A 23,417-nucleotide genomic window follows, 5' to 3' on the forward strand; every position below is an offset into this window, starting at 1 on the left:
TTTGATGGGTACTTTCTAGTATCAGAGCAACTGCTGACTGTTCATTGAGGACACACTCTGTGCTTCACACCAAAGTGGAAGTCGCTCAGTCATGTCTGACTCTTTGTGACTCCATGCCCTATACAGTCCATGGAATTCTCCAGGCCAGAATACTGGAGTGGGTAGGCTTCCCCTTCTCCAGCGGATCTTCCCAACCTAGGGATCGAACCCAGGTCTCCCACATTGCGGGCGGATTCTTTACAAGCTGAGCCACAAGGGAAGCCCAAGAATACTGGAGTGGGTAGCTTATCCCTTTTCCAGGGGATCTTCCCAATCCAGGGGTTGAACCCAGGCCTCCTGCATTGCAGGCAGATTCTTTACTAGCTGAGCCACAAAGGAAGCCCAAGAATACTGGAGTGGATAGCCTATTCTTTCTCCAGGGGATCTTCCCAATCCAGGAGTCGAACCAGGGTCTCCTGCATTGCAGGCAGATTCTTTACCAACTAAACTATCAGGGAAATCCAAACTAAACCCTTTATGTGCATCATCTCATATGTACAATCTTTGTAATGGTCCTGAGAGGTAGGCATTATTTCCTGCATTTTACAGACAGCTGATCAGGGAGCTCGGAAAGAATAGGAGCTTGCCCAAAGTCATACAGCATCTGGGCAGTGGATCTGCACTTCAAGACCAGACCCCTCTCCCTCCAGAGGCTTCCCACAACCCCAAGGCTTCCAGAACACTCCATTGCCTCCAAAATCTGTCCCGTGCATGTCCTATGAATTTCGTTTAAAATCTTTGCAGATACCATTCCAAATATGTTTGCTAACCCTTGTCACATTGAAGTAACTCTTTGAGATCACACTTTGATCCCATTATAGTCACTGGAGAAAACATAGGGGGGCTGGGATCAAAATGGGGCCATCATGTGTGGCTGGAGCACTGTACCAGGGCACCCCCTGGAAGCCCAGCTCAGCTGTTGCCCCAGTGTTTGACTCTGGGCAAGACTCCCCCCCTCTCTTGGCCTTGGTTTCCTCACCTGTGGATCTGTGGGCCCTTTGCAGCCCTAATTCTGTCATTTCCCACTTGACTCTGCATTTCACGAGTGTTTCATGAGACTGGCAATTTCTCTACCCCACTAAAACAGGAGTGTGTCTGGGAGGTTTCCATGTGGGTTGAGCCCCAGGAAAATGTGACTCCTGCTTCTCTCTATCACATCTTCAGGCTTCCCTACAGTCTGACTGTTTGTTCTGCAACCCCTGGGACTTCGGGGTTGGGTTGCCTGATATCGTCCCACCAGTTCTGTCCAGAGGGGGCTCAGTGTCCCCTCTACCCTCCACATCTCCCCCCCACCACTGGTATCCCAGCCTCTTCCTCCTCGTCCTCACACGACTGCTTATTGAGCCTGGGGTATGGGGAACAAGTGTTCCCCTGCTGAATCTTTCAAGAATATAGAGATGTCAGGACTTCCCCTGGGAATGCAGTGGTTCAGAATCTGCCTTCCAATGCAGGGGATGTGGGTTCAATCTCCTGTTGGGGAGCTAAGATCCCACATGCCATGGGACAACTAAACCCACGCGCCGCCAACTAGAGAAGCCAGCTCACCACAACTAGAGAGAAGCCAGTGCACTGCAATGAAAGATCCCATGTGGTGCAACAAAATTACCCACGTGCCACCACTAAGACTTAACCCAGCCAAATAATAAATAACAATACAGAGATGTCCACATTCTTTCCTTTGGTATTTTGCTAAGTGTCGTGTATGTAGTCATCAAATCATTCATTCTCTCAGCAACTCCGTAGTGACCACTAAGACCTAACCCAGCCAAATAATAAATAACAATACAGAGATGTCCACATTCTTTCCTTTGGTATTTTGCTAAGTGTCGTGTATGTAGTCATCAAATCATTCATTCTCTCAGCAACTCCGTAGTGACCATTAAGACCTAACCCAGCCAAATAATAAATAACAATATAGAGATGTCCACATTCTTTCCTCTGGTATTTTGCTAAGTATCATGTATGTATTCATCAAATCATTCATTCTCTCAGCAACTCCGTAGTGTCACCCTCACTTTGCAGACAAGGCATCCAAGGCTCAGAGAAGTGAATAGATGTGTCTAGGTTGACACACCAGTTAATGTCAGAGCCGACATTACCCGACATACCCAGCCTGGCATACCTCATGACGCCGCGTGCCTTGGGATCACTGCCTTTACTTGTCCCGCAAATCTTCCTGGAGGGGTGTGACTGGCCCATGGCTTCCTGTGTGGTCTGGGTGAGGGAGGGTGGTCTGTTTATGTTTGGTGGGGATGCAGGGGGGCCCTAAGGAGGAAACTGTGTGTGTGTTTGGAGGGCGGGATCATGGAATCGGGCAGCCCTCCCAGCTGAGCGTCCCTGAGCCTCTGTCCACGTTTGCTTCCAGGTGCTGGAAGGAGACCAGGCCATCTTGCAGAGAATCAAGAAGGCCGTGCGTGCGATCCACAGCTCCGGCCTCGGTGAGTGAGCCTGCTGGCGGCAGCCCGGTTAAGGCAGCCCCGTCCCCGGCCCCAGCTCAGAGCTGACTCTGCACCTCCACAGGCCACGTGGAGAATGAGGAGCAGTACCGAGAGGCCGTGGAGTCCCTGGGCAACAGCCACCTGTCCCAGAACAGTCATGAGCTGTCCACCGGCTTCCTGAACTTGGCCGTGTTCACCCGCGAGGTGGCCGCACTCTTCAAGAACCTGGTGAGGCCCTGCTCCTCCCTGTTGGCCTCAGCCCAGGCTCAGGGCAAATCCAATCTGGTGGCTTAAAACTCTGACTGGGAAAGGGCTGGTTTCCATCTTTCTTTCAGGTTGCCCTTGACCTCTAGTCCCCCTTGACCTCTGACCCATGACCTGAGGTCCCTTTCCAGTTCTGACCCCCCGTTTGCTTTCTTCTTCCTCTCTGACTTCTTGTCGGTGTCTCCCCTCCCCTTTCTCCCTCCCTGCCTTCCTCCTCCTTCTTTGTGGTGAGCACTCAGGCGCAGAGAGTCCAGTAAGGGAGGGCTCCCTGGAGGAGGCTTGAGAGAGGGGAAGGCCAGCTCTGCTTCCTGTCTTTGCCTCTCCTTCACCTGCTTTGTACTCTGCTTTCCCAAGCACACCTACTTTGCCCTCAAAGCCTAGAACGTGCCTCCTCTCAGTAAACCTCTCACTCCTGCATGTGGCCCAGTGGCCTCCGGTTCCTTCCTGAGATGGCTCTGTTCCCTAAGTCCGCACCTCGAGGCCACCCCAAGACCCCAGCTCTTCCCAGGTACAAGCACGGCTCTCAGCACTTCACGTGCGTTCACATCCATCCTGGCGCACAGCTCTGTGGGGTTGGTTTTACCATTGTCCCCTCTGCACAGGCTAGGAGACTAGGACATGAGGTTAAGTACCTCACCTGAGGTCACGCAGGTGGATTTGAACCCAGCATCTGAGCGTAATTAGCCTGCTGGTACTGCCTACCAGGAAAGCCTCTCTCCCCGCCCCAGGCTCCATAGCTTTAGGGCTGGCTTTCATGGCTGAAGTCCCACCAGGGCCCTCCCTGGCAGGCGAGGACCACATCATCTCTGTAAGGCAAGCTGCTTAGTGATCAAGCACCCAGACCTCAGGCTTAGGCTCAGGCCTTGAATCCCTGCTTTGCTGCTCACGAGGTGTATGACTCTGGGCAAGTCACTCAGTCTGCCTGAGCCCCGTCTGTAACAGGAGGATGAAAGGGACCTCCGTGGTGGTCCAGTGGATAAGACTCCGTGCTCCTAATGCAGAGGGCCAAGTTTCCATCCCTGGACAGGAAGCTAGATCCCACATGTCGCAACCAAGACCCAGCAAGCCGAATAATAAATAAATATTTTTAAAAATTAAAATAAAATGGGAGTAACAATGGTCCCCACCTCACAGAGCAGTGATGAGGATTTCTCAAGTTAAGTGCCTGCTCCAGGGAAATGTTAGCTAATGCTATCTGTCATCATTTTATCTCTGGGTAGCACTGCCTTGCACCCTGTCCTGCAAGTAGAAGCCTTTAACAGTGTTTGGGTTCAAATGAATCAGTGAACAGTGAACAGGGGCTCCTTTGTCTTTACTCCTCCTCTCCTTGTTTTGGTCAAACTAATGTTTGTTGAGGGTCTACTCGGTGGTGGGCACTGTACCAGGGGCTGTGACCCAGGGAACAGTCAGGCTGTGCCTTGCAGAGCCATAGCCTAGTCCAAGAGATGGAAACTGAGGTGTGAGATGACGCCAAGCAAGACCAGCAGTGTGGCACAAACTCAAGGACCCAGCAGCTTGGGTCAGAGGCCTAGAACTGCACTCAAACTAGGTGTTTTTTTTTTTTTTTTTTTCTTTTTTTAAATAAGTCTTTTTCTCTCTTCCAATCTTTTTTTCTTCTTTTGGTCATGCCACACGACTTGTGGGATCTTAGTTCCCCAACCAGGGATCGAACCTGGGCCCACCTGGCCCTGGCAGTGAAAGCACTGAGTCCTAACCATTGAACCACCAGGGAATTCCTGAGGTTAATTTTTTTGTTTTATTTTATTATTATTTTATTTTTGGCTGTGCTGGGTCTCTGTTACTGCACTGGCTTTTCTCTAGTTGCAGAGAGCAGAGGCTACTCTAGTTGCTGTGCCTGGGTGTCTTATTGCAGTGGCTGCTCTTGCTGCAGAGTACTTGAGCTTCAGTACTTGCAGCACCTGGGCTCAGGAGTTGCGGCTCCCAACTAAGTACAGGCTTAATAGTTATGGTGCACAAGTTAGTTGCTCCAGGGAATGTGGGATGTTCCTGAATCAGGGGTCTAACTTGTGTTTCCTGCATTGGCAGGTGGATTCTTTACCACTGAGCCACAAGGGAAGCCCCTCAAGGTTGATTTTCAAAAAGAGAATTCACTGGCCCCTGTAATGGGAAGAACAGACGTGCAGCTGGTTTCAGGCTCCTTCTCTTTCTCTTAGGGTTTCTCTCTGTCTCTGCTCAGGGAGCAGGACGGCCCAGCAGGCCCAACTTCACACCTTGCAGAAGAAAGACAGTCTTTCTCTGGTGATTTTGGCAGAAAAGTCCCAGAAAGTATCCTGATTGGCTGGCTTGGGTCACATGCCTGTTCCTGAGCCAATCACAGTGGCCCCCCGATGGAACACTCTGGTCAGCTCTGACTCCATGTTCACCCCACGTGACCATAGCGAAAGGGTTCTCACGTTACAGGGGAGTGGAGAAACAACAGGTGGGCCACACAGGTGGACCTCGGAGAGTCAGAAAGGAGAGGTGAGGGTGTCCCTCTGGCCAAGGAGCAGAGAAGGGCTGACCGTGGATGCAGTGGAGCGCGCCGTGGAGGGACGAGGCCCATTAGTTGGGGGAGGCTGACCTGTCACCCCCGTGTACCCTTCCACTTTCTTGTCTTTCTCTCCCCTGCCCCCTTCACCCCAGTGCTGTCCTGCTGATGCTTCACTGTACCCTGAGCCCTGTGGGGCTGGACAGACATTGGCTCAAGGTGGGGTATGGGGGTCTCTGCTTCTTCCAGGTTCAGAACCTGAACAACATTGTCTCTTTCCCCCTGGACACTCTGTTGAAGGGGCAGCTGAGAGATGGGCGACAGGTGAGTTTCCATGTGGGGAGGGGTGCCCAGAGGTGGTGAGATGGAGTGAGAAGGGGGACAGGCAGGAGACCATAGCGGGGGACAGGGCTGGGCTGAGGACAGAGGCCGAGTGAAGCTGTCACAGTGGGTCTGCTGCTGCTGCTAAGTCGCCTCAGTCGTGTCCGACCCTGTGCGACCCCATGGACGGCAGCCCACCAGGCTCCTCCGTCCCTGGGATTTTCCAGGCAAGAGGACTGGAGCGGGTGCCATGTCATTCTCCATCACAGTGGGTGTGCCGTCCCCATATTATTGACCCCTGGGAAGACAGGAGGGCCCGGGTCTGGGGTGAGCCTAGGTGAGCCAGGGCCCTTTAGGGAATAGTTCGTGGAATCTTACAACAGCCTCATGAGGTGTGTTCTGTAGGTGCTGTCGTCCTCATTTTGCGGTTGAGGAAACTGAGGCTCGGGGGTTTGATAACCTGCTTACAGTCTACCCAGCTGGTCAGTGGAGGAGCCAGTGTGAGGTCAGGGCTCCTGACCCCCAATGCCTGCTGCTCTTTCTGCACCAGGCAGCCCCTGGCTGGAGGCAAACCCGGAACTCAAAGAAAGTGACAGGATAATCTCCCTGGGAAGTCTGCTCCAGAAGGCCCAGGGGAGGAGCCATCCCCCCCACCTCCCCACCCCAACCTCCCCAGGCTTCCTTCCTTGCCCCTGGCTAAGCACCAGCCTGGGAACCACCCAAACCAGACCAGCAGCTTTTGTCTGGCTGACTGTTCTGAAGGGTGTGAGCAGCCCGCTGGATGGGGCCCAGGCACACTAGGCCAGGGATCAGCCAGGTCTCTCTGGCTTGCTGTGTGGCCTTGGGTAGACTTAGCCTCTCTGTGCCTGTGTCCCTTCACTGTACCTTCCTGTTAAAAGGATGAGCTAGAACTAGGCAGAAGAAGACAGTGGAACAAAGTTAGGGGAAGGATCCTGATCTTTATCCTCCCTCTTTTTCCTCATGGTGATCTCCATCTTCTAAGGGAGGGGACTCAGGGCAGACCCCCCAACACACACACACAAATAGCTCCAATATCCTAGGCCTGATGAGCCTACCAGTTCAGACTGATTACTAGCAACTGTGGGAAGAGGTCAGTTGGCAGAAGGGGCTCTGCTCTGAGAAGTGGGGTCAGTGGGGTTTAATTTGGGGATGAGGTTTGCTGTCAGGGCTAATGTGAACACGAGTTGCTTGGAGGGTAGCTCTCAGCTTGGAAACACAGGGTCCCCCTAATTGTAGCAAAGTGTCCTGTCAATTCCAGACCCCAAGACCTGCTTTTGGGCAAATTGTTTTTTCTGAACTACAGGATTCCAAAAAGCAGCTGGAGAAGGCATGGAAGGACTACGAAGCCAAAATGTAAGTGACTGTGGCCAGGGTGGTTTGTCTGGGAGGGCGATGCTTCTGTTGCAGCAGGAGGCTGGATGTGGGGAAGAACCCAAGTGCTACCAGGGCATGTCACCGGAAGTACGTGGCATCCCGCTCTCCAGAAATGTTTACAGGAGGGGGCTGGTTTATGCCCAGACCTTGAAAGGAGCCTGGGGGCTTGACCACGAGACAACCAAGGAGGAGCTATTGTGAAAGGACCCCAAGATGCTCCTCTCAGAGACCCTTCTGCTTGGTGGTGCTGACGTGGGTAGAGAGACAGAAAGGAGCATCCATTTACTGAACACCTCCAAGTGCCAGACATCCATCCTCACACTCACCCAGCCCTCTGAGGGAGATATTAGTATCCCAGTTATCAAAGGAGGAATTACAGGTTCACAGAGGTTAAGTCACTTGCCCAAGGCCACACAGTTAGGCAGAGGCAGAGCTGGGACTCATGTTCGGTGATCCTGTTTCTGCAACACCAGGCGGTATCTGTAAACATTTAGTTGGACATAGAGGAGGAAAGGCCACACCCAGGCCTCTTGTGTGCACCAACCAGGTTTCTCACTAGCTCCTGGGACATTATGGCAACAAAAGGAGTCCCAGGTGCCCAGTGACCAACTCTCCCTGAGTGGGGACTCCTCTGGCTCTGCCTTTTAAACTCTGTCCAAGTCCTGGCCCCAGCCCTCTGCCCCAGCCCAGCCAGGCCCACCGAACCTCAGGGCACTGTTTACTCTTCTTTGTAAAATGTTGGCTTCTGTTGCATTTTTCGAAAGCAATATGTGTTCATTGTGAGTAACTTTGGAAAATGTGAGGAAGTAGAAGAGGAAAAAATTTAAGTTATCCTTAGGGGGATATCTAGGACTTCTCTATGGTTAGAATTTTTTTCCAGAGTGCAGGTAGCACTGTAATTTCATCATTTTTAAAAAGTGGAGGAGGGGGAGTTCCTGGGTTAGTCCAGTGGTTAGGACTCAGTGCTTTCGCTGCCGTGACCCAGGTTCCATCCCTGGTTGGGGAACTAAGATCCCACAAGCTGTGTGGCGTGGGCAAAACCAACCAACAAAAAAAGTGGGGGGAAGGGAAACGACCGAAAACCTGGAAGAAGAGCCTTCATTTCTTTTCTTTCTTTTTCTGGACATTCATTTTTATTTATTTGTTTATTTAACTGTGCTGGGTCTTCACTGCAGCATACGAACTCTTAGTTGTGGCATGTGGGATCTAGTTCCCTGACCAGGGATCAAACACAGGCCCTTGAATTGGGAGTGTGGAGTCTTAGACACTGGACCACCAGGGAAGTTTTGACCCTTCATTTCTAAGCCTAAAGTATCAACATCTATCTAGTCATTTTTCTGTGTATAAAGAACTGTTTTTACAAAACCAATATCATAATAATTATACTGGGTTTGGGGGTTTTATTTTTTTTGCTTAAAAATACATCATGACCATCTTTCTACATCATTACATATTTTTATACAATGTTCAGTTCAGTTCAGTCGCTCAGTCATGTCCGACTCTTTGCGACCCCATGAACTGCAGCACGCCAGACCTCCCTGTCCATCACCAACTCCCGGAGTCCACCCAGACCCATGTCCATTGAGTCAGTGATGCCATCCAGCCATCTCATTCTCTGTCGTCCCCTTCTCCTCCTGCCTTCAATCTTACCCAGCATCAGGGTGTTTTCCAATGAGTCAGCTCTTCGCATCAGGTGGCCAAAGTATTGGAGTTTCAGCTTCAACATCAGTCCTTTCAATGAACACCCAGGACTGATCTCCATTAGGATGGGCTGGTTGGATCTCCTTGCATTATTATTATTATTTATTTATTGTTTTTGGCTGCACTGTTTCTTCGTCGCTGCACTCGGGCCTTCTTTAGTCGTGGCAAGCGGGAGCTCCTCTCTCGTTGCGGTGTGTGGACTTCTCATTGTGGTAGCTTCTCTTGTTGCGGAGCACAGACTTTAGGGTGTGCTGGCTTCAGTAGCTGTGGCACACAGACTTAGTTTCCCTGCAGCACGTAGAATCTTCCTGGACCAGGGATCGAACCTGTGTCCTCTGCATTGGCAGGCGAATTCTTCACCACTAGACCACCAGGGAAGTCCAATAACATCACTTAAATGGGTGCACTGTGACTCAACATATGCACCACCCACCGTGTATTTAATCTGCCCCTGTTGTTCGGGAGGCATCCTTGGAACTATGTCCTTGCTTCCACCCATGATTATTTCTGTAGAATCTTTCCAAGAAGTAGTTCCTGGAGCTTTGTTGTCCCTCAGGCTCCCAGCACCACGGGGACCTCCCTGAGTCTGATGGAAGGCAGAAACTCCTCCTCCACCAGGGTCTCCATGTGCACGCCAGCTGTGGGTGTAGAGCTGGTGGTGGAGGGTGTGGGAGCTGTGATGGGCGTGGCCACCTGTTCTCATCAGAGGCCCGGGGAGGGGTGTGGACACACAGGCACAAGATCTTTCTCTTTCTGATTTGATGTGGGATCACGTAGCCTTCGTCTTCCTGAGTTACCTTGACTGAGCCCCTAGCCTTTCAGGACATCATCTACTGCAAGAGTCCCCAACCCCTGGGCCACAGACCAATACCAGTCCTGTTAGGAACTGGGCTGCACAGCAGGAGATGAGTGACAGGCAAGAGAGTGAAACTTCATCTGTATTTACAGCTGTTCCCCATCATTCATATTACCACCTGAGCTCTGCCTCCTATCAGATCAGCAGCAGCATTAGGTTCTCATAGGAGTGCAGACGCTAACCCTAAAGTCAAGGCAGAATAGCCTGAGATTGCCACAGAACAGAGAGAAAGCGCACAATAAAGGTAATGCACTTGAACCATCCCCAAACCATCCCCACCCGTGGTCCATGGAAAAATTGTCTTCTTCAAAACCTGTCCTTGGTGCCAAAAACACTGGGGACCACCGATCTACTAAATAGAAAGAATATGCGCTACGTTGCTGACCTCCTCAAGCAGCTGGGCTTTTACCAGATTGTTATTGATCTTGTCTATGAGGTTTCATTTAAAGAAAAGACTGTGGAACGACAGGGAAAGAGGTTTGGCTGAGGTTCTGCAGTGAGTTATCAACAGGGCCTAGCCTAGAACCCGGGATTTCTGAGTCTGGTGCTCTTCCTGCCACCCCATGTAGCCGCCTGTCTCCTTCTCATGTTACACAGGTTAAGGTCTCTGTGTACATTCCTTTTATGAAGGCTCCTGGTGTAGCTAGATATTAGCAAGCCAAAAGTTGCTGTGTAATTCCACCTCATTCTTACCAAACCAGTCTGGGTAGCAGCTGCAAGGACCCAGGGTCCTGATAACATCTGCTGATTAGCCGCCAGGTTCTCAGCACTGGTTGTTCCTGTAGGAGGGTCCCCTCCCCACCTGGGGCTGCTGAGAAAGGCATCCCAGGCCCCGGGCAGGGGACACAGTTATCTAGGCTCTTCCATTTTCAGGGCTGTTTCCTCATCTGAAAAATGGAGCCAACATTACTTTCCAGGGTTGATGTGGAGATGAAATAGATGCAGCACATAGACAGCGCCTGGCACTGCAGTTCAACACGTGCTTATTGGCCATCTTGCTGAGCCAGAACTGGGCCAGAATAACAGCACAGGATAGACAGGCAGAAGCCCCGACCTCTGCTCCTAGCATTTCCCCCACCAGCCCGGGATCTTGGGCCATTACCTCCATTCTCTGGGTCTCAGCTTCACCTTCTGTAAAATAGTTTCTGACCGTGATCTATCAGAAGAGACACTGTGACTGTCACCAGCTGGCGGAAACCAGGCAGGGAAGGAGGGATGGAATGAATCTGAGCACAGTGTTGGCTACCAGCACCCTCCCTAAGCCTCTAGCATCAGGCAGACTTGGGTTCCAATCTTGGCTGTTCTTCTTAGTGGCTGTGTGGCTTGGACAAGTCACTTATCATTTCAGCCTCAGGCTCCTTGTTTATAAAATAAAGTCATGATTCCTGCCTCAGGGGGTTGTTGCTTTAGTGTGTGATGGGTCTAGCAGAGTACAAAGCACAAAATTATTGCTTAAAAATAATTATTAAGGGACTTCCCTGATGGTCCGGTGGCTAAGACTCCATGCTTCCAATGCAGGGGGCTTGGGTTCCATCCTGGTCAGGGAACTAGATCCCACATTCTACAACTAAAGCTTCCACATGCCTCTACTGAGACCCAGTGCAGCCAAATAAATTTTTTTCAAACTAAATGTTAATAACAGCAGCTAATGCTTATACTTCCTTAAGAGCTTCCTTTGTGCCAACTGCTGTGATAAGCTCTTTTACATCAATTATCAGTTATTGATTGTTCTTGGAAGTGAAAGGGGCTGTCATCCCCAATTTCTAGGTTGAATAGTGAGGGGAAAGAATACCACCCACCACAATCCCTGCCTTAGTGGATCCCACTGGGTTGTTAGCAAGAAGAAAGTCCCAAAAGAATGAAAATACAAAGTAAAAGTGCTGTAGTGATGGTATCAGCACAGAGGCAGCAGAAGAGGAAGGTGGTTTTGTTTGGGTGGAGAGAAGGGTGATTGGAAAAGACATCACCAGAGAGGTGGTTCATGGGGTCAGGTTGGCACGGTTCCTTTTGATTCCTTTCCTCTCCCATCTCCCCACCCCGACGTCCTCACTCCACCCGTACCTGTTTCTCATCCCCTGGATCACATTAGACAGTGGCTGTGGTCCCCTTCTCCAGTTGTCTCTGTCTTCTTAGTAACTAGCATTTCAGCACTTTTCACTATTTTATTTCACTCCTGCTGCAACTCCATTCAAAGGAAATAAAAAATATTCTTAAGGTTTGAAATGTTTAAGAAACACTAGTGATCCTTTGAGGACAGGGAGGGAATGGAATTTGTTATTTTCTGGGTGGGGGTGTGTGTGTTGCAATGAAAGCACTCCCAGCTATTAGTGTGAGGTGATTTGGGTCATCTTGGGTGACTATACCAGACTTTGTAGGGAAATCTCTATAATTACCATAGCTGAGGCTGAAAGACAGAGCTATGATAATTCACGAGGCCCTGTATCATACTTTACAACTTATCTTCATCCTGAACTAAGTAGCTTCTATATTTTAATCTCCATTAGACCCTGCATAAAAAACAAATTATTGGAAGTGAAAGTTGCTCAGTTGTGTCCGACTTTTGCGACCCCGTGGACTATACAGTCCATGGAATTCTCCAGGCCAGAATACTGGAGTGGGTAGCCTTTCCCTTCTCCAGGGGATCTTCCCAACCCAGGTGTCCCGTATTGCAGGAAGATTCTTTACCAGCTCAGCCACAAGGGAAGCCCAAGAATACCGGAGTGGGTATCCTATCCCTTCTCCAGCAGATTTCCCAACCCAGGAATCAAACCAGTGTCTCCTGCATTGCAGGCAGATTCTTTACCAACTGAGCTATCAGGGAAGCCCTAAATAGGAAGTACCCTACACTAAAAAAATGTATCTAAAGGAATCATCAGGTTATTACTCTAATCATCAGTGTCATTAGCAGCATCATAGTCTTGCCATTTATTGAGGGCCTTACCACACACCAGGGACTGTACTAAATGTTTCCAATGCATTAGATCATTTGAGACCTAGGGCGTACTAGTCTTATTTTTGGAAATGGGGAAAGTAAGGTTTAGAAAGATGCATAAAGGTTAAATAAGCAAGGGAACTGCCATAAATCCAAAATCCACATTTCTAGCCACTGTACTGGGCTTCCCTTGTGGCTCAGCTGGTAAAGAATCCTCCTGCAGCGGGGGAGACCTGGGTTCGACCCCTGAGTTGGGAATATCCCCTGGAAAAGGGAAAGGCTACCCACTCCAGTATTCTGGCCTGGAGAATTCCATGGACTGTATAGTCCATGGGGTCGCAAAGAGTTGGACATGACACTATACGGTACTGTGGCTTCCTTTTTGTCCATATACCCTGGAGCAGGCTTTCCTTGTCAGTGTATTCCCCATCCTTTTTTAACAGCTGCATAGTGTCCCTATATGTGGCCACAGCATAATTTATTTAACCACTTCCTGTTGATAGATATTTAGCTTATTTTTTCATTTTTCCCTGTTTACAGACATGGTAACAGTGAAGGCAGAAGCCCCCCTTGCCCTCCCCCAGTTGCTCTGCCCCTTCAGTCCCCTGTCCTGCTTAATGAGCTGCCAGGCTCACTGTTGCTCAGGCCTGGCCATCGCCTCTCTCTTTGCTGCTCATCTTCAGATCCCAAAAAAAGCATCTGCCCTGACCCCCAAGCCTGTTCACAGGGTCGGTCCCCACCTAACTCCACTCTTCTGCCACAGACTCCCTCTCAGAGCATTCAAAAGCTTTAGCGAAATGAAGAATCACCACTTCTGAGAAAATTAAAAACAAAACCACTAAAAACCCTGCAAAAGTCTGCTCTTAGAGCAGTGGCTTTCACCTAGAGGTGATTTTGCGCCCCCACCCTTACCCCCGGGAGACATTTCTGGTTGTCACAGCAAGGGAGGTGCTAGTGGCATCTAGTGGGCAGGGGTCAAGGATACTGCTCAACAGCCTGTATTCACAGAACGGCCCCCACATCAAAGAAGTATCTGGTTAAAATGCCTGTAGTTGCAAGGTTGAGAAATCGCTCTTCAGGTCTCCAGAGACAGATTGTGCAAATAAGCACCATCCCAGAGGTCTGAGGTCAGTAAAGCCTAGAACTAAAGACTGAGAACTCAGTCTCAGCCATTGCTTCCTCACTTTATAGAACTGCAGCCTCAAGAGGCCTATAACACAGCTGCGGTGTCTTCTGTGTGTTAAGTCTTTTGGATCCTTTATCTCACCTGGGTACAGATAAACAGCCCCATTTTCCAGATGTGGAGACTGAGGTTTAGAGAGGGGAAGTAATGCAGATGTAAGGTTATCCCACGTCTGTCTTCCTTGACACTCACTTGGAAGCAAAACTTTTATTCAAGTCGTCTCCTTCACACAGGCTCATGGGTCCAGCCCCAGGTGTGGAAATACTCTCGTGGTTGGGAGTGGGTGGTTTAATGGGTGTGGGATTTCCAGGAAACTATTTGCCCACAGTTCCACCCAACCCCAAACAGGGGAAACCACCAACCCTGAGATCAGTAGGGGAAGGCCCCGCTTACTCTCAGCTACAGGGTGGGAAGTGCTTTCTTCACCTACAGAAGAAAAGAATCAAGGTTTTCTAAGCCCTAAATGGAAGCTCTGTGGTTCAGAAGGATGAGGGCACCTTGTGGTGCCTTCTAAATCCCTCCAGCAAACTCAGGACTGGCCACCCCAACCCCAGCTGGTCCTATGGGAGCCCATCCCCTCCCTGCATAGAAACCCTCAACCCCTTCCTATTGCTCTTGGGACAAAGACCAAGAACCTCAACATGGTCTGAATCAGGCCCTGCGGGGTCTGGCACCTGGAAGCACCTCCCTCTCCATCCCTGCTGTGAGCCCTGTCTCTCCTGCCTCCAGGCTGTCACATGGTCCGATCCTCCCACCCAGCCCCAGCTTCCTTAGACTTCTCATCTCAGCTCCAGCATCACTTCCTGAGCAGTCAGATGAGGTCGGATGCCCATTTTACTCTCCCCTCACTCTCTGCAAGGCTGTGATTTGATTCACGTCTTTCCCCGCTACCAGCCTGTAGGTTCTCTGAATCCACCTTGTTGACCATTGTACCCCAACAGCTGGCACAAAGGAGTGTCCCCCTCACCCTCGTGTGCCCGTACAGAGAGCAGCATGTGGGGATGGTGAGACATGCCAGGGCTTAGGGAGAGTTGTTCAGGCCTCTCTTTCCTTGGGGTCTAGGGCCAGGCTGGAGAAGGAGAGGGACCGGGCCAGGGTGATAGGAGGGAACACCGGGGAGGTGGCCCAGGACACGCAGAGAGAGCGACGTGTCTTCCAGTTGCACATGTGTGAGGTAAGGGGGCCCCGGGCGAGGGCGGGGTGGGACGCGTCTTCCAGTCTACATCCCTGAACCCTCGGGGGCCCAGTCACAGTCTTAGCCCAGGTCCTTGCCAGACGGCCCTTGAGATGTCACCAAGGTTCAGTCGTGGCCAGAAAGATTAGCCTGTGATGGAGACAGCAGCCTCTTGTCCCCAGGATTCCATCTTGCTTGTGTCACACACTTTGCCCTGCCCTCTTCCCAGTATCTGCTGAAAGCCGGGGAGAGCCAGATGAAGCAAGGTCCTGATTTCCTGCAGAGCCTCATCAAGTTCTTCCACGCTCAGCACAAGTAGGTTTCCCCCCATGTCCCACCCCTATCCCCACAGTCTCTTGCCCCTTAACCCTTCAGGCAACCCAGAACAGGGTCATCCCCAGTGTCTGGCAGATCCTCGAAGTTTCTACATGTGAATGTACCTCATTGGTAATGTTTTTTGCAGCTGCTCTTTATTGAATGTTCACCAGGTATCAGGCACTAAGTACTTTATACACCCTGCTGTGAGCAGCTACTGATATTATTCCCATTTTACAGATGTGAAAACTGAGGCTCAGATTTACTAAGACACATAGCTAGAAAGTGGGATCTGGACCATCACACTGTACCACCACCAGGTGCCCTGGGATCTTTAGAGCACCTTCTCTCATACTTCATCTCTCATTTTCATCTCTCTCTCTCTCTGGTCCTGTGCTTGGCCTCACACTCTTAGCTTTTTCCAAGATGGCTTGAAGGCAGCTCAGAGCCTGTCCCCCTTCATCGAGAAGCTGGCAGCCTCAGTACACACAGTAAGTCGGGCTTCACCCCCGAGCGTGCAGTCAAGCCCCCTGTCCTCCTAGGAAAATCTGTGGCTGTGGAAGAGCTGGCTCCTGCCAAGAGAGCAAGGCTGCTGCCCTGCTGCTCTGGGCATGAGCTCCGTGCCTGGCACAGCTGCCGGCTGATAACCGGGTCCTGCCCTTCATCCCATAGCTGCGTCAAGCCCAGGAGGAGGAGCTACAGAAGCTGACCCAGCTCCGAGACTCCCTCCGAGGGACGCTGCAGCTCGAAAGCAGAGAGGTCAGCCCCCAAATCATCCCCGAACAAGTGCCCACCCCTCCCAGGCCCACCCTGGAGGGAGGGAGAGAAAGGAAGACCCCACAGGGTCCCCTTGAAAAGGTCTCCCTGAGCGAGACCCCTGCAGAACGGGGCTCTTTCCCCACATGCCCTGAGGTCTCCTTCACATGTCTAAGCAACAGGAGACTCTGAGCCGGAAGAACTCAGGAGGTGGCTACAGCATCCACCAGCACCAAGGCAACAAGCAGTTTGGGACAGAGAAGGTGGGCTTTTTGTACAAGAAAAGTGATGGGTAAGTGACTCAGAGAGCTCAAGTAACTTGCCTGAAGCCACACAGCCAGTAAATGATAGGGTTGAAGGAGGTGCCTGAAGGGCTTGTTCCTATTATTTGTTGAGGGTTCCAGGACCCTCCATGTTGCAGTGCAAAATCATCAGAATCCTGGGCTCATGAACTTCTGCTGAACGTTGCAGTTCTTAATGTAAAGAAGGAGAATAGCAGCGCCAAACACTTTTTGGGCAGTCTCCATGGCCTCACTCTTAACCGCTGTAATATACTAAATATCCCTGGACATGAAAGTGTTGGCTGTGCCTTGCTTGCTTGTGTGAAAAAAAAATCAGGCTGTAAATGCAAAAGCCTTTATGGGACCATTGATTATTTATTTATTTATTTTTTACTAACTAATCAGTTTTTATCAGAGAAAAATAACTTGGTTAAACCAGTTAATATTTACCTCTTATAGGAAAAGTGTTAAGTAGCTTTGACTATGGATTTGCTCATTTTATTTTGCATGCTAAGTCGCTTCAGTCATGTCTAACTCTGTGCAATCCTGTGGACTGTAGCCCGCCTGCTCCTCTGTCCATGGACTTCTCCAGGCCAGAATACTGGAGTGGGTGGCTATGCTCTCCTGCAGGGGATCTTCCCGACCCAGAGATTGAACCCACGTCTCTTATATCTCCTGCATTAGCAGGCGGGTTCTTTAACACTAGTGTCACCTGGAAAGTCCATCTTATTTTGGGAGTCTCAAGTGTTTATCTTGCTTTGTCTTTAACCATAATTCATCTCTCATGGTCAAGAGCCTTTTCCTTCTCTCAGACTAGGAGGTCCCTAAGGTTGCAAGCTGTGTCTCTTCCATCAGACTGGAAGCTCTCAGAGAGCCAAGGTCACATGGTCCCCTTTAGAATAAAGACTCCCAGAGAGTGGGGCTGTTTCCTCTATCTGACTGGGAGCTTTCTAAGGGCAGGGCTGTGTCTCTTTCATCAGAAGGGAGCCAGGAAGTGAGGAGTATAGGGGTCGGAGTCAGGGGACTGAGAAGGTAAAGAAGTGGGACTGGATGTCATACAGGTGGGGCCAGAGACCTGGTCCAGGACCTTGTTCACTGATATGATATGTTCACACCTAATACGAGCCTTGGGTGATGGTCTTTCTATCCCTCTGGGCCCTAGAATTCGAAGAGTCTGGCAAAAAAGGAAGTGTGGAGTCAAGTATGGCTGCCTGACCATCTCACACAGCACGGTGAGGCCTGGAGGATGGGGGTCTCAGGGCATGATGGGTCCTCTCCTCCTGGTGTTTAGAACAGACAGGTGGCAAGCCCTCCCTCTAAGATGCAAACCTGGATCCAGGGAGCTGGAGACCCCCTGCAGGAGGAAGGATGGGCTCCAAAGCCCCCAAGCTGGTCTTGGTCCACCCTCCACATCCTTGAGGTGCTGGGAGAGGGGAGACATTAACTGGAACACGATTATTATGCCCATTTAACAGATTGGGAAAGCGAGGCCTAAGAGTTTGGGAGGCCCAGAGGGTAACTGTACATCCTCCATCTGCAACTTTCCACAGATAAACCGGCCCCCAGTGAAGCTGACCCTGCTGACGTGCCAAGTAAGGCCAAACCCCGAGGAGAAAAAGTGCTTCGACCTGGTGACCCGTGAGTAGTCCCTGCCCCCTACCCCTCAACTGGCCAAGCCTTCTCTAAAAGACCCGTCAGTCCTGAGAGGCTCCAATTAGGGGGTCTGTGTCCAATTTCACAAGTGAAAGTGAAAGTCACTCAGTCATGTCTGACTCTTTGCGACCCTAGAATTCTCCAGGCCAGAATACTGGAGTGGGTAGCCGTTTCCCTTCTCCAGGGGATCTTCCCAACTGAGGGATCGAACCCAGGTCTCCCACATTGCGGGCAGATTCTTTACCAGCTGACCCACTAGGGAAGCCCAAGAATACTGGAGTTGGGGTAGCCTATCCCTTCTCCAGCGGATCTTCCCGACCCAGGAATCGAACCGGGGTCTCCTGCATTGCAGGCAGATTCTTTATTGCTGAGCCACTGGGGAAGCCCCAAGTGTTTATCAACCAGCTGCTACTACAGGCCTACTCTTTAAGCCCTGGACAGTCTATTTAAAGGCTTCACCCTATATCACATTGAACATTAAAATGCACCCACGTGCGTGCATGCGTGCTTAGTCACTAAATTGTTTTCTGACCGCATGGACTGCAGCCCACCAGGCTCCTCTGTCTGTGGGATTTCCCAGACAAGAATACTGGAGTGGGTTGCCATTTCCTTCTCCAGGGGATCTTCCCGACCCAGAGATTGAACCCTCATCTCCTACATTGGCAGGCAGTTCTTTACCATTGAGCCACTAGGGAAGCCCAAAATATATCCACACACCACTCTGAATATGATTATTTCTGTAAAACATATTTAAATGGATTTGGGTAACTTGACTTTCAAAATTATTATACTTAAAAATGTTCCATTTTCATCTTTTGGAGTTTTTGGTGACAGTCTTTGGGGCCAGTACAGGCTGAGAAAGACCTAGATCTGGTCCTTGGGGAGCTCTGCCTGGCAGGGGTGTAATGTGGAGACCCAGGACTACAAGGTGATGGGGAGTGTCCAGAAGAGAGGTGCAGATAGAGCCCCCTCAGAGATTAGAGGACAGAAGTCCTGCCCTGCCTCGGGGAATCAGGAAAGGCTGCTGGGAGAATAGAGCTCTAGAGTTTGACCTTGAAAAACACAGGACATCAAGTCTAGGGAAGGTCATTTCGGGAGACAGGATCTGGTGTGGTGAAAGGCATGGAAGCAGGAGGGTGCACCCACCAGTTTAGCCAGGGTGCAGGTTCACATAGAAGCAGTGGGAGATGAAGCCTGGGAATTTATTATTTTTTAATTGTATTTATTTGGCCGTGCCAGGTCTTAGATGCAGCAGGTGGGATCTAGTTCCCTGACCAGGGATCGAACCTGGGCTCCCTGCATTGGGAGCATGGATTCTTAGCCACTGGATCACCAGGGAAGTCCCTGGGAATACCTCTTAAAGATTTGGACCTTCTTTCCTGGAAGGAGGGCGCCATAGGAGACCTTGGAGCAGTGAAATGGAGTGATCAGGGCAGAACCCCGGGCCCAACCATCTGGCAGCTGGTGCAGGCTGGGGGCTGGGGGGGAACAGGCCAGGAAGACCAGAAGGGAGGCTGTGGACCTGGGGTTAAGTGGAAAGGTGGTTGTAGGTTCAGAGGATACTCTGCTTGTGGGCTGAGGGGGGTCTTGTGCCCTGGGAAACGGCACCTGACCCTGGAAGCTGGTTCACACAGAGGGGCCTTCTTGGGATTGGACTTTGAAGGAGACTGCTGAGAAACTGCCCCCTCTGCTGGCCACTGTCATCACCCTCCTCTGGTAGCCTAGAGGAGCCTGGCCCCACAGGGACAAAAGCTCCCTCTGGACCCAGCACTTGGGATGAGACCTTCCCGGGCCCTGGGAGGTAAGGGCAGCAGGATTCCTGTGGCCCAGACAACCTCTCCTCTCCCCACAGACAGCAGGACGTACCACTTCCAGGCGGAGGACGAGCATGAGTGTGAGGCGTGAGTGCCCCCCGACGGCCAGCCTGGGGGTGGGGGCGGGGGGCCAGCTTCCCAGCCTGATACAGAAGCCCCCGCAGCACCGGCGGCGTCCTCCCCACGCTGTGGCCCGTCCCGCTCCGCAGGTGGGTGTCAGTGCTGCAGAACAGCAAGGACGAAGCCTTGAGCAGTGCCTTCCTCGGGGAGCCCGGCAGCGGTCCGGGGCCCTGGGGAGGCGCCGGGCTGGACGGGGAGCCCCAGGATCTGACCAAACTGCTCATCGCCGAGGTCAAGAGCAGGCCGGGGAATGGCCAGTGCTGCGACTGCGGGGCTGCAGGTGCGGCGAGGCGAGAAGAAGCGGGTGGAGCGGAGGGAAGGGGCTCACGCCTCTAAGGCATGAGTGGCTTTATTTCGCAGACCCCACCTGGCTCAGCACCAACCTGGGCGTGCTCACATGCATACAGTGTTCGGGCGTCCACCGCGAGCTGGGTGTGCGCTTCTCACGCATGCAGTCCCTTACCTTGGACCTGCTGGGCCCTTCGGAGTTGTTGGTGAGGGCGGGGCGGGGCGGGGCGAGACGGGGATGTGGGGCGTGGCCTGGTTATGGGGCGGGGCTTGGGTCGGTTGGCTCAGCTCCGCCGAGCTTGTGGGGCTCGATGGGGCCGATATGGGGCCAGGACCCAGACGAGCCGAAAGAGGATGGTCAGGGGCGGGGCCGGGACCAGGAGGGAGGCTGAGGGGCGAGACCTCTGGAGGCTCAGTCCTCCAGGGGTAGGTGCTGTCCTAAGCTCCGGGTCTCAACCCCATCACTTTCCCGCGAACCCAGCTGGCCTTGAACATCGGAAACACTCGCTTCAATGAGGTCATGGAGGCCCAGCTGCCCTCACACGGCGGCCCTAAACCCTCAGCTGAGAGTGACATGTAAGGAGATTCTCAGATGGGGGGTGGATGCCGGCCGGGAAAATGCTGCTTCCCCAGAGCCCAGGGAGAAGTCTGGGGAAAGAGAGGAGCCTCCGGTCTGGAAGAGTCCAGGACATGTGGGATGGTCTCAAGGGTCAGCTGGGTGGAAACAGTCTTGGCTCTGACGTCCCGCGGTTATTTTTGGCAGGAGCGTCCGCAGGGACTATATTGTGGCCAAGTATGTGGAACACCGGTTTGCCCGGAGGTCCACCCCCGAGCCTCAGAGACTCTGGACAGCCATTTGCAACCGTGATCTCCTGTCTGTGCTGGAGGCCTTCGCTAATGGGCAGGACTTTGGACAGCCACTGCCAGGGCCCGAGGGGCAGGTGAGAACCTTCTCCAAGGACCACTTACAACCCAGACACAATTAGCACACCCTGTCCTCCTCCAGGACTGACTATAACTCCCGCCTGCCCCCACCTCTGTGTGTGTATGTGTGTGTGTGTATGCGTTAGTCACTCAGTCGTGTCCGTCTCTTTGCAACCCCATGGGCTCAAGCCCACCAGGCTTCTCTGTCCATGGAATTCTCCAGGCCAGAATACTGGAGTGGGCTGCCATTCCCTTCTCCAGGGGATCTTCCCAACCCAGGGATCGAACCCAGCTCTTCTGCCTTGGCAGGTGGATTCTTTACCATTTGAGCCACCAGAGAAGCCCGTGCCCCACCTTGATATCTGCTCACACCCTGCCCATCGGAGGGGTAAATAGGAGACAGTACAGCTTCAGGCAGGCAGTCTTGAGGCCAAATCCTGGCTCTGTCTTTTCCTAGCTGTGTGCTCCTAAGCAGGTTACTTAACTTCTCTGAGTCTCTTTTTTCCCTCATCTGTAAAACAGGTTAATGATAGCACCCACAGGGTTGAGGTGAGAATTACATCATGTATGAAAGGGTGTGGTGCATCATATATGAGCAATAAATGTTAGAATCTTTTTTTTTTTTCTCTTGAGAAGCCTTAGAAATGAGTAGAGGTAGTGAGATCAGAGCAGGGGAAGGCCATCACATTGGTGATTCCAGTAACAAATATCTCGTGAGCCAGGAGGGAAAGGATAACACAGACTTTTGAAAGATTAAATGGACACTGATTGGACATCAAAAATTGGGCACCATGTCTTTGAGCCTTCTGCCTGATATCTTGGTGGGGCTGTCCAGGGGCCAGGGTGGGTGCAGCACTTAGGATAAGAATTTGGAGCAACTTACATGCAAATAATAGCTGAAAGCTCAAGGTTATTTGAGGTCTTGGGGGTCATGAGAGGGAGGAGCAGAGAGAGGAGTGCAGTGCCAAAAACCAAGTTTGGGAAACACCTTCTCTCGGGGGAGGAGGAGGTAGACTGCTGAAAGAAGGAGTGAAGGAATGGCCTTGCACCCCGCTCTGAAACCTGAGGTTTCCCCATTCAGTCTCCTCTCACCAGGGTTCTGGCACTTTCATATCTGGAGGTGTCAGGGGGCAGCAAGCATTCAAGAGGGTAATGTTGTGGGGGCAGGTGAACTGGGGGAAACTCAGAGGTGTGGACGTGTATTCAGGCACCCGGAGAGCTCGCCCTGTACCTGGCTGTCAGAGTCGCCAACCAGGCCTCCCTGCCCCTGGTGGATTTCATCATCCAAAATGGGTGAGAACCTTCCTGCCTGTCTGCCCACCTCCTCACACTCCCCTTTCCTTCCTCTTTTCCCCATCTCCTCCCTCCTTTCCTCTCCCTCTTTTCCCCCTGACTCTGATCCCCTCACCTGTTCCCTTCCTACCTCCCTGACCCCCCAACACCCGCAGTGGTCACCTGGATGCCAAGGCTGTTGATGGGAACAGCGCCCTCCACTGCGCTGCCCTCTATAACCAGCTCGACTGCCTCAAGCTGCTGCTGAAAGGGAGAGCCTCAGTGGCCACAGGTGGGGCTCCAACAACTCCTCCATCAACCCCCCATTCCTGACTACCCCTCGTGGGGGACTTCCTGCCTTATTCCCAGACACAGAGCACTTGCAGAGTCCAAGCACTGCAAATGGACTTTGCAGACAGACTTGGATTCTAATCCTGGCTTGCTTCTGACCACCTTTGTGATGTTGGGGTTTGTCTGTTCATCTCTTGAACCTCAGCTTCTTCATCTGTAAAATGAGAATGAGATCACTGACCTAGTAGACCTGCTAAAAGGATAAAATAAAATGTTTCTGCAAGTACCTAGTCAAATAAACATTAACTAAATCTGAATAATAGTGCTTATAATAGCTACAACTTACTGTTTAATGTGTACCTGATAGTGTGCCAGGTTTTCTATGTACATTAACTAATTTAATCCTTACAACAATCTCATCAGTAGTTAGTATCATACTCATTTTATGGATGAGACAATTAAGGCCCAGAGAAGTTAAGTCACTTGTCCAAGGTCACACAGCCATGAAGTAGCAGAGCCAGGATTAAAACCCAGACAGTCTTGATTCCAAAGACTCATCGTAAGCTCTAAGCTGTGATGCCTCTTTGACCCTAACTTTTACCCCTGCATTCATCCCTCCCAGTGAACGAGGCAGGAGAGACAGCTCTGGATATAGCCAGGAAGAAGCAGCACAAGGAGTGTGAGAACCTGGTGAGATCCGGGAAGGAGAGGGAGCCCCTGACCCCTTCTCTCTCTCCACCGCGCCCCTGGCCTTCTGAACTACAAGGGCTTTGTGTTTTGGCAGCTGGAGCAGGCCCAGGCTGGGACCCTCACCTTCCCCTTGCACGTGGACTACCCCTGGGGAATTTCCACAGAGCCTGGCTCTGACAGTGAGGAGGATGAGGAAGAGAAGGTGCGTCCCAGCCTCTCGGG

General features: G+C 51.6%; 1 protein-coding gene across 6 annotated transcripts in view; it reads left to right on the forward strand.

The window, feature by feature from the left end:
- Positions 1–23,417, forward strand: part of ASAP3 (ArfGAP with SH3 domain, ankyrin repeat and PH domain 3) — a 49,971-nt gene that overhangs the window by 21,552 nt on the left and 5,002 nt on the right. For 2 of the 6 annotated variants that reach the window (XM_081574490.1, XM_081574491.1), the window contains exons 2-21: positions 2,405–2,477; positions 2,560–2,705; positions 5,479–5,553; positions 6,875–6,924; positions 14,680–14,791; positions 15,021–15,106; positions 15,522–15,597; positions 15,779–15,865; positions 16,039–16,154; positions 17,306–17,375; positions 17,694–17,781; positions 19,649–19,697; positions 19,820–20,010; positions 20,091–20,224; positions 20,500–20,594; positions 20,782–20,959; positions 22,150–22,235; positions 22,391–22,506; positions 23,128–23,195; positions 23,290–23,397. In XM_081574490.1, coding sequence (XP_081430616.1) covers positions 2,405–2,477; positions 2,560–2,705; positions 5,479–5,553; positions 6,875–6,924; positions 14,680–14,791; positions 15,021–15,106; positions 15,522–15,597; positions 15,779–15,865; positions 16,039–16,154; positions 17,306–17,375; positions 17,694–17,781; positions 19,649–19,697; positions 19,820–20,010; positions 20,091–20,224; positions 20,500–20,594; positions 20,782–20,959; positions 22,150–22,235; positions 22,391–22,506; positions 23,128–23,195; positions 23,290–23,397 — 2,004 coding nt within the window. Of the gene's footprint in view, positions 1–2,404; positions 2,478–2,559; positions 2,706–5,102; positions 5,223–5,478; positions 5,554–6,874; positions 6,925–14,679; positions 14,792–15,020; positions 15,107–15,521; positions 15,598–15,778; positions 15,866–16,038; positions 16,155–17,305; positions 17,376–17,693; positions 17,782–19,648; positions 19,698–19,819; positions 20,011–20,090; positions 20,225–20,499; positions 20,595–20,781; positions 20,960–22,149; positions 22,236–22,390; positions 22,507–23,127; positions 23,196–23,289; positions 23,398–23,417 lie in introns of those variants that run through there. The other 4 variants (XM_081574492.1, XM_081574493.1, XM_081574494.1 and 1 more) reach the window with 3 other exon arrangements.

This window comes from Giraffa tippelskirchi, chromosome 3, assembly GCF_054371585.1.
Source record: "Giraffa tippelskirchi isolate mGirTip1 chromosome 3, T2T-mGirTip1v1.2.pri, whole genome shotgun sequence".
Lineage (NCBI taxonomy): Eukaryota > Metazoa > Chordata > Mammalia > Artiodactyla > Giraffidae > Giraffa > Giraffa tippelskirchi.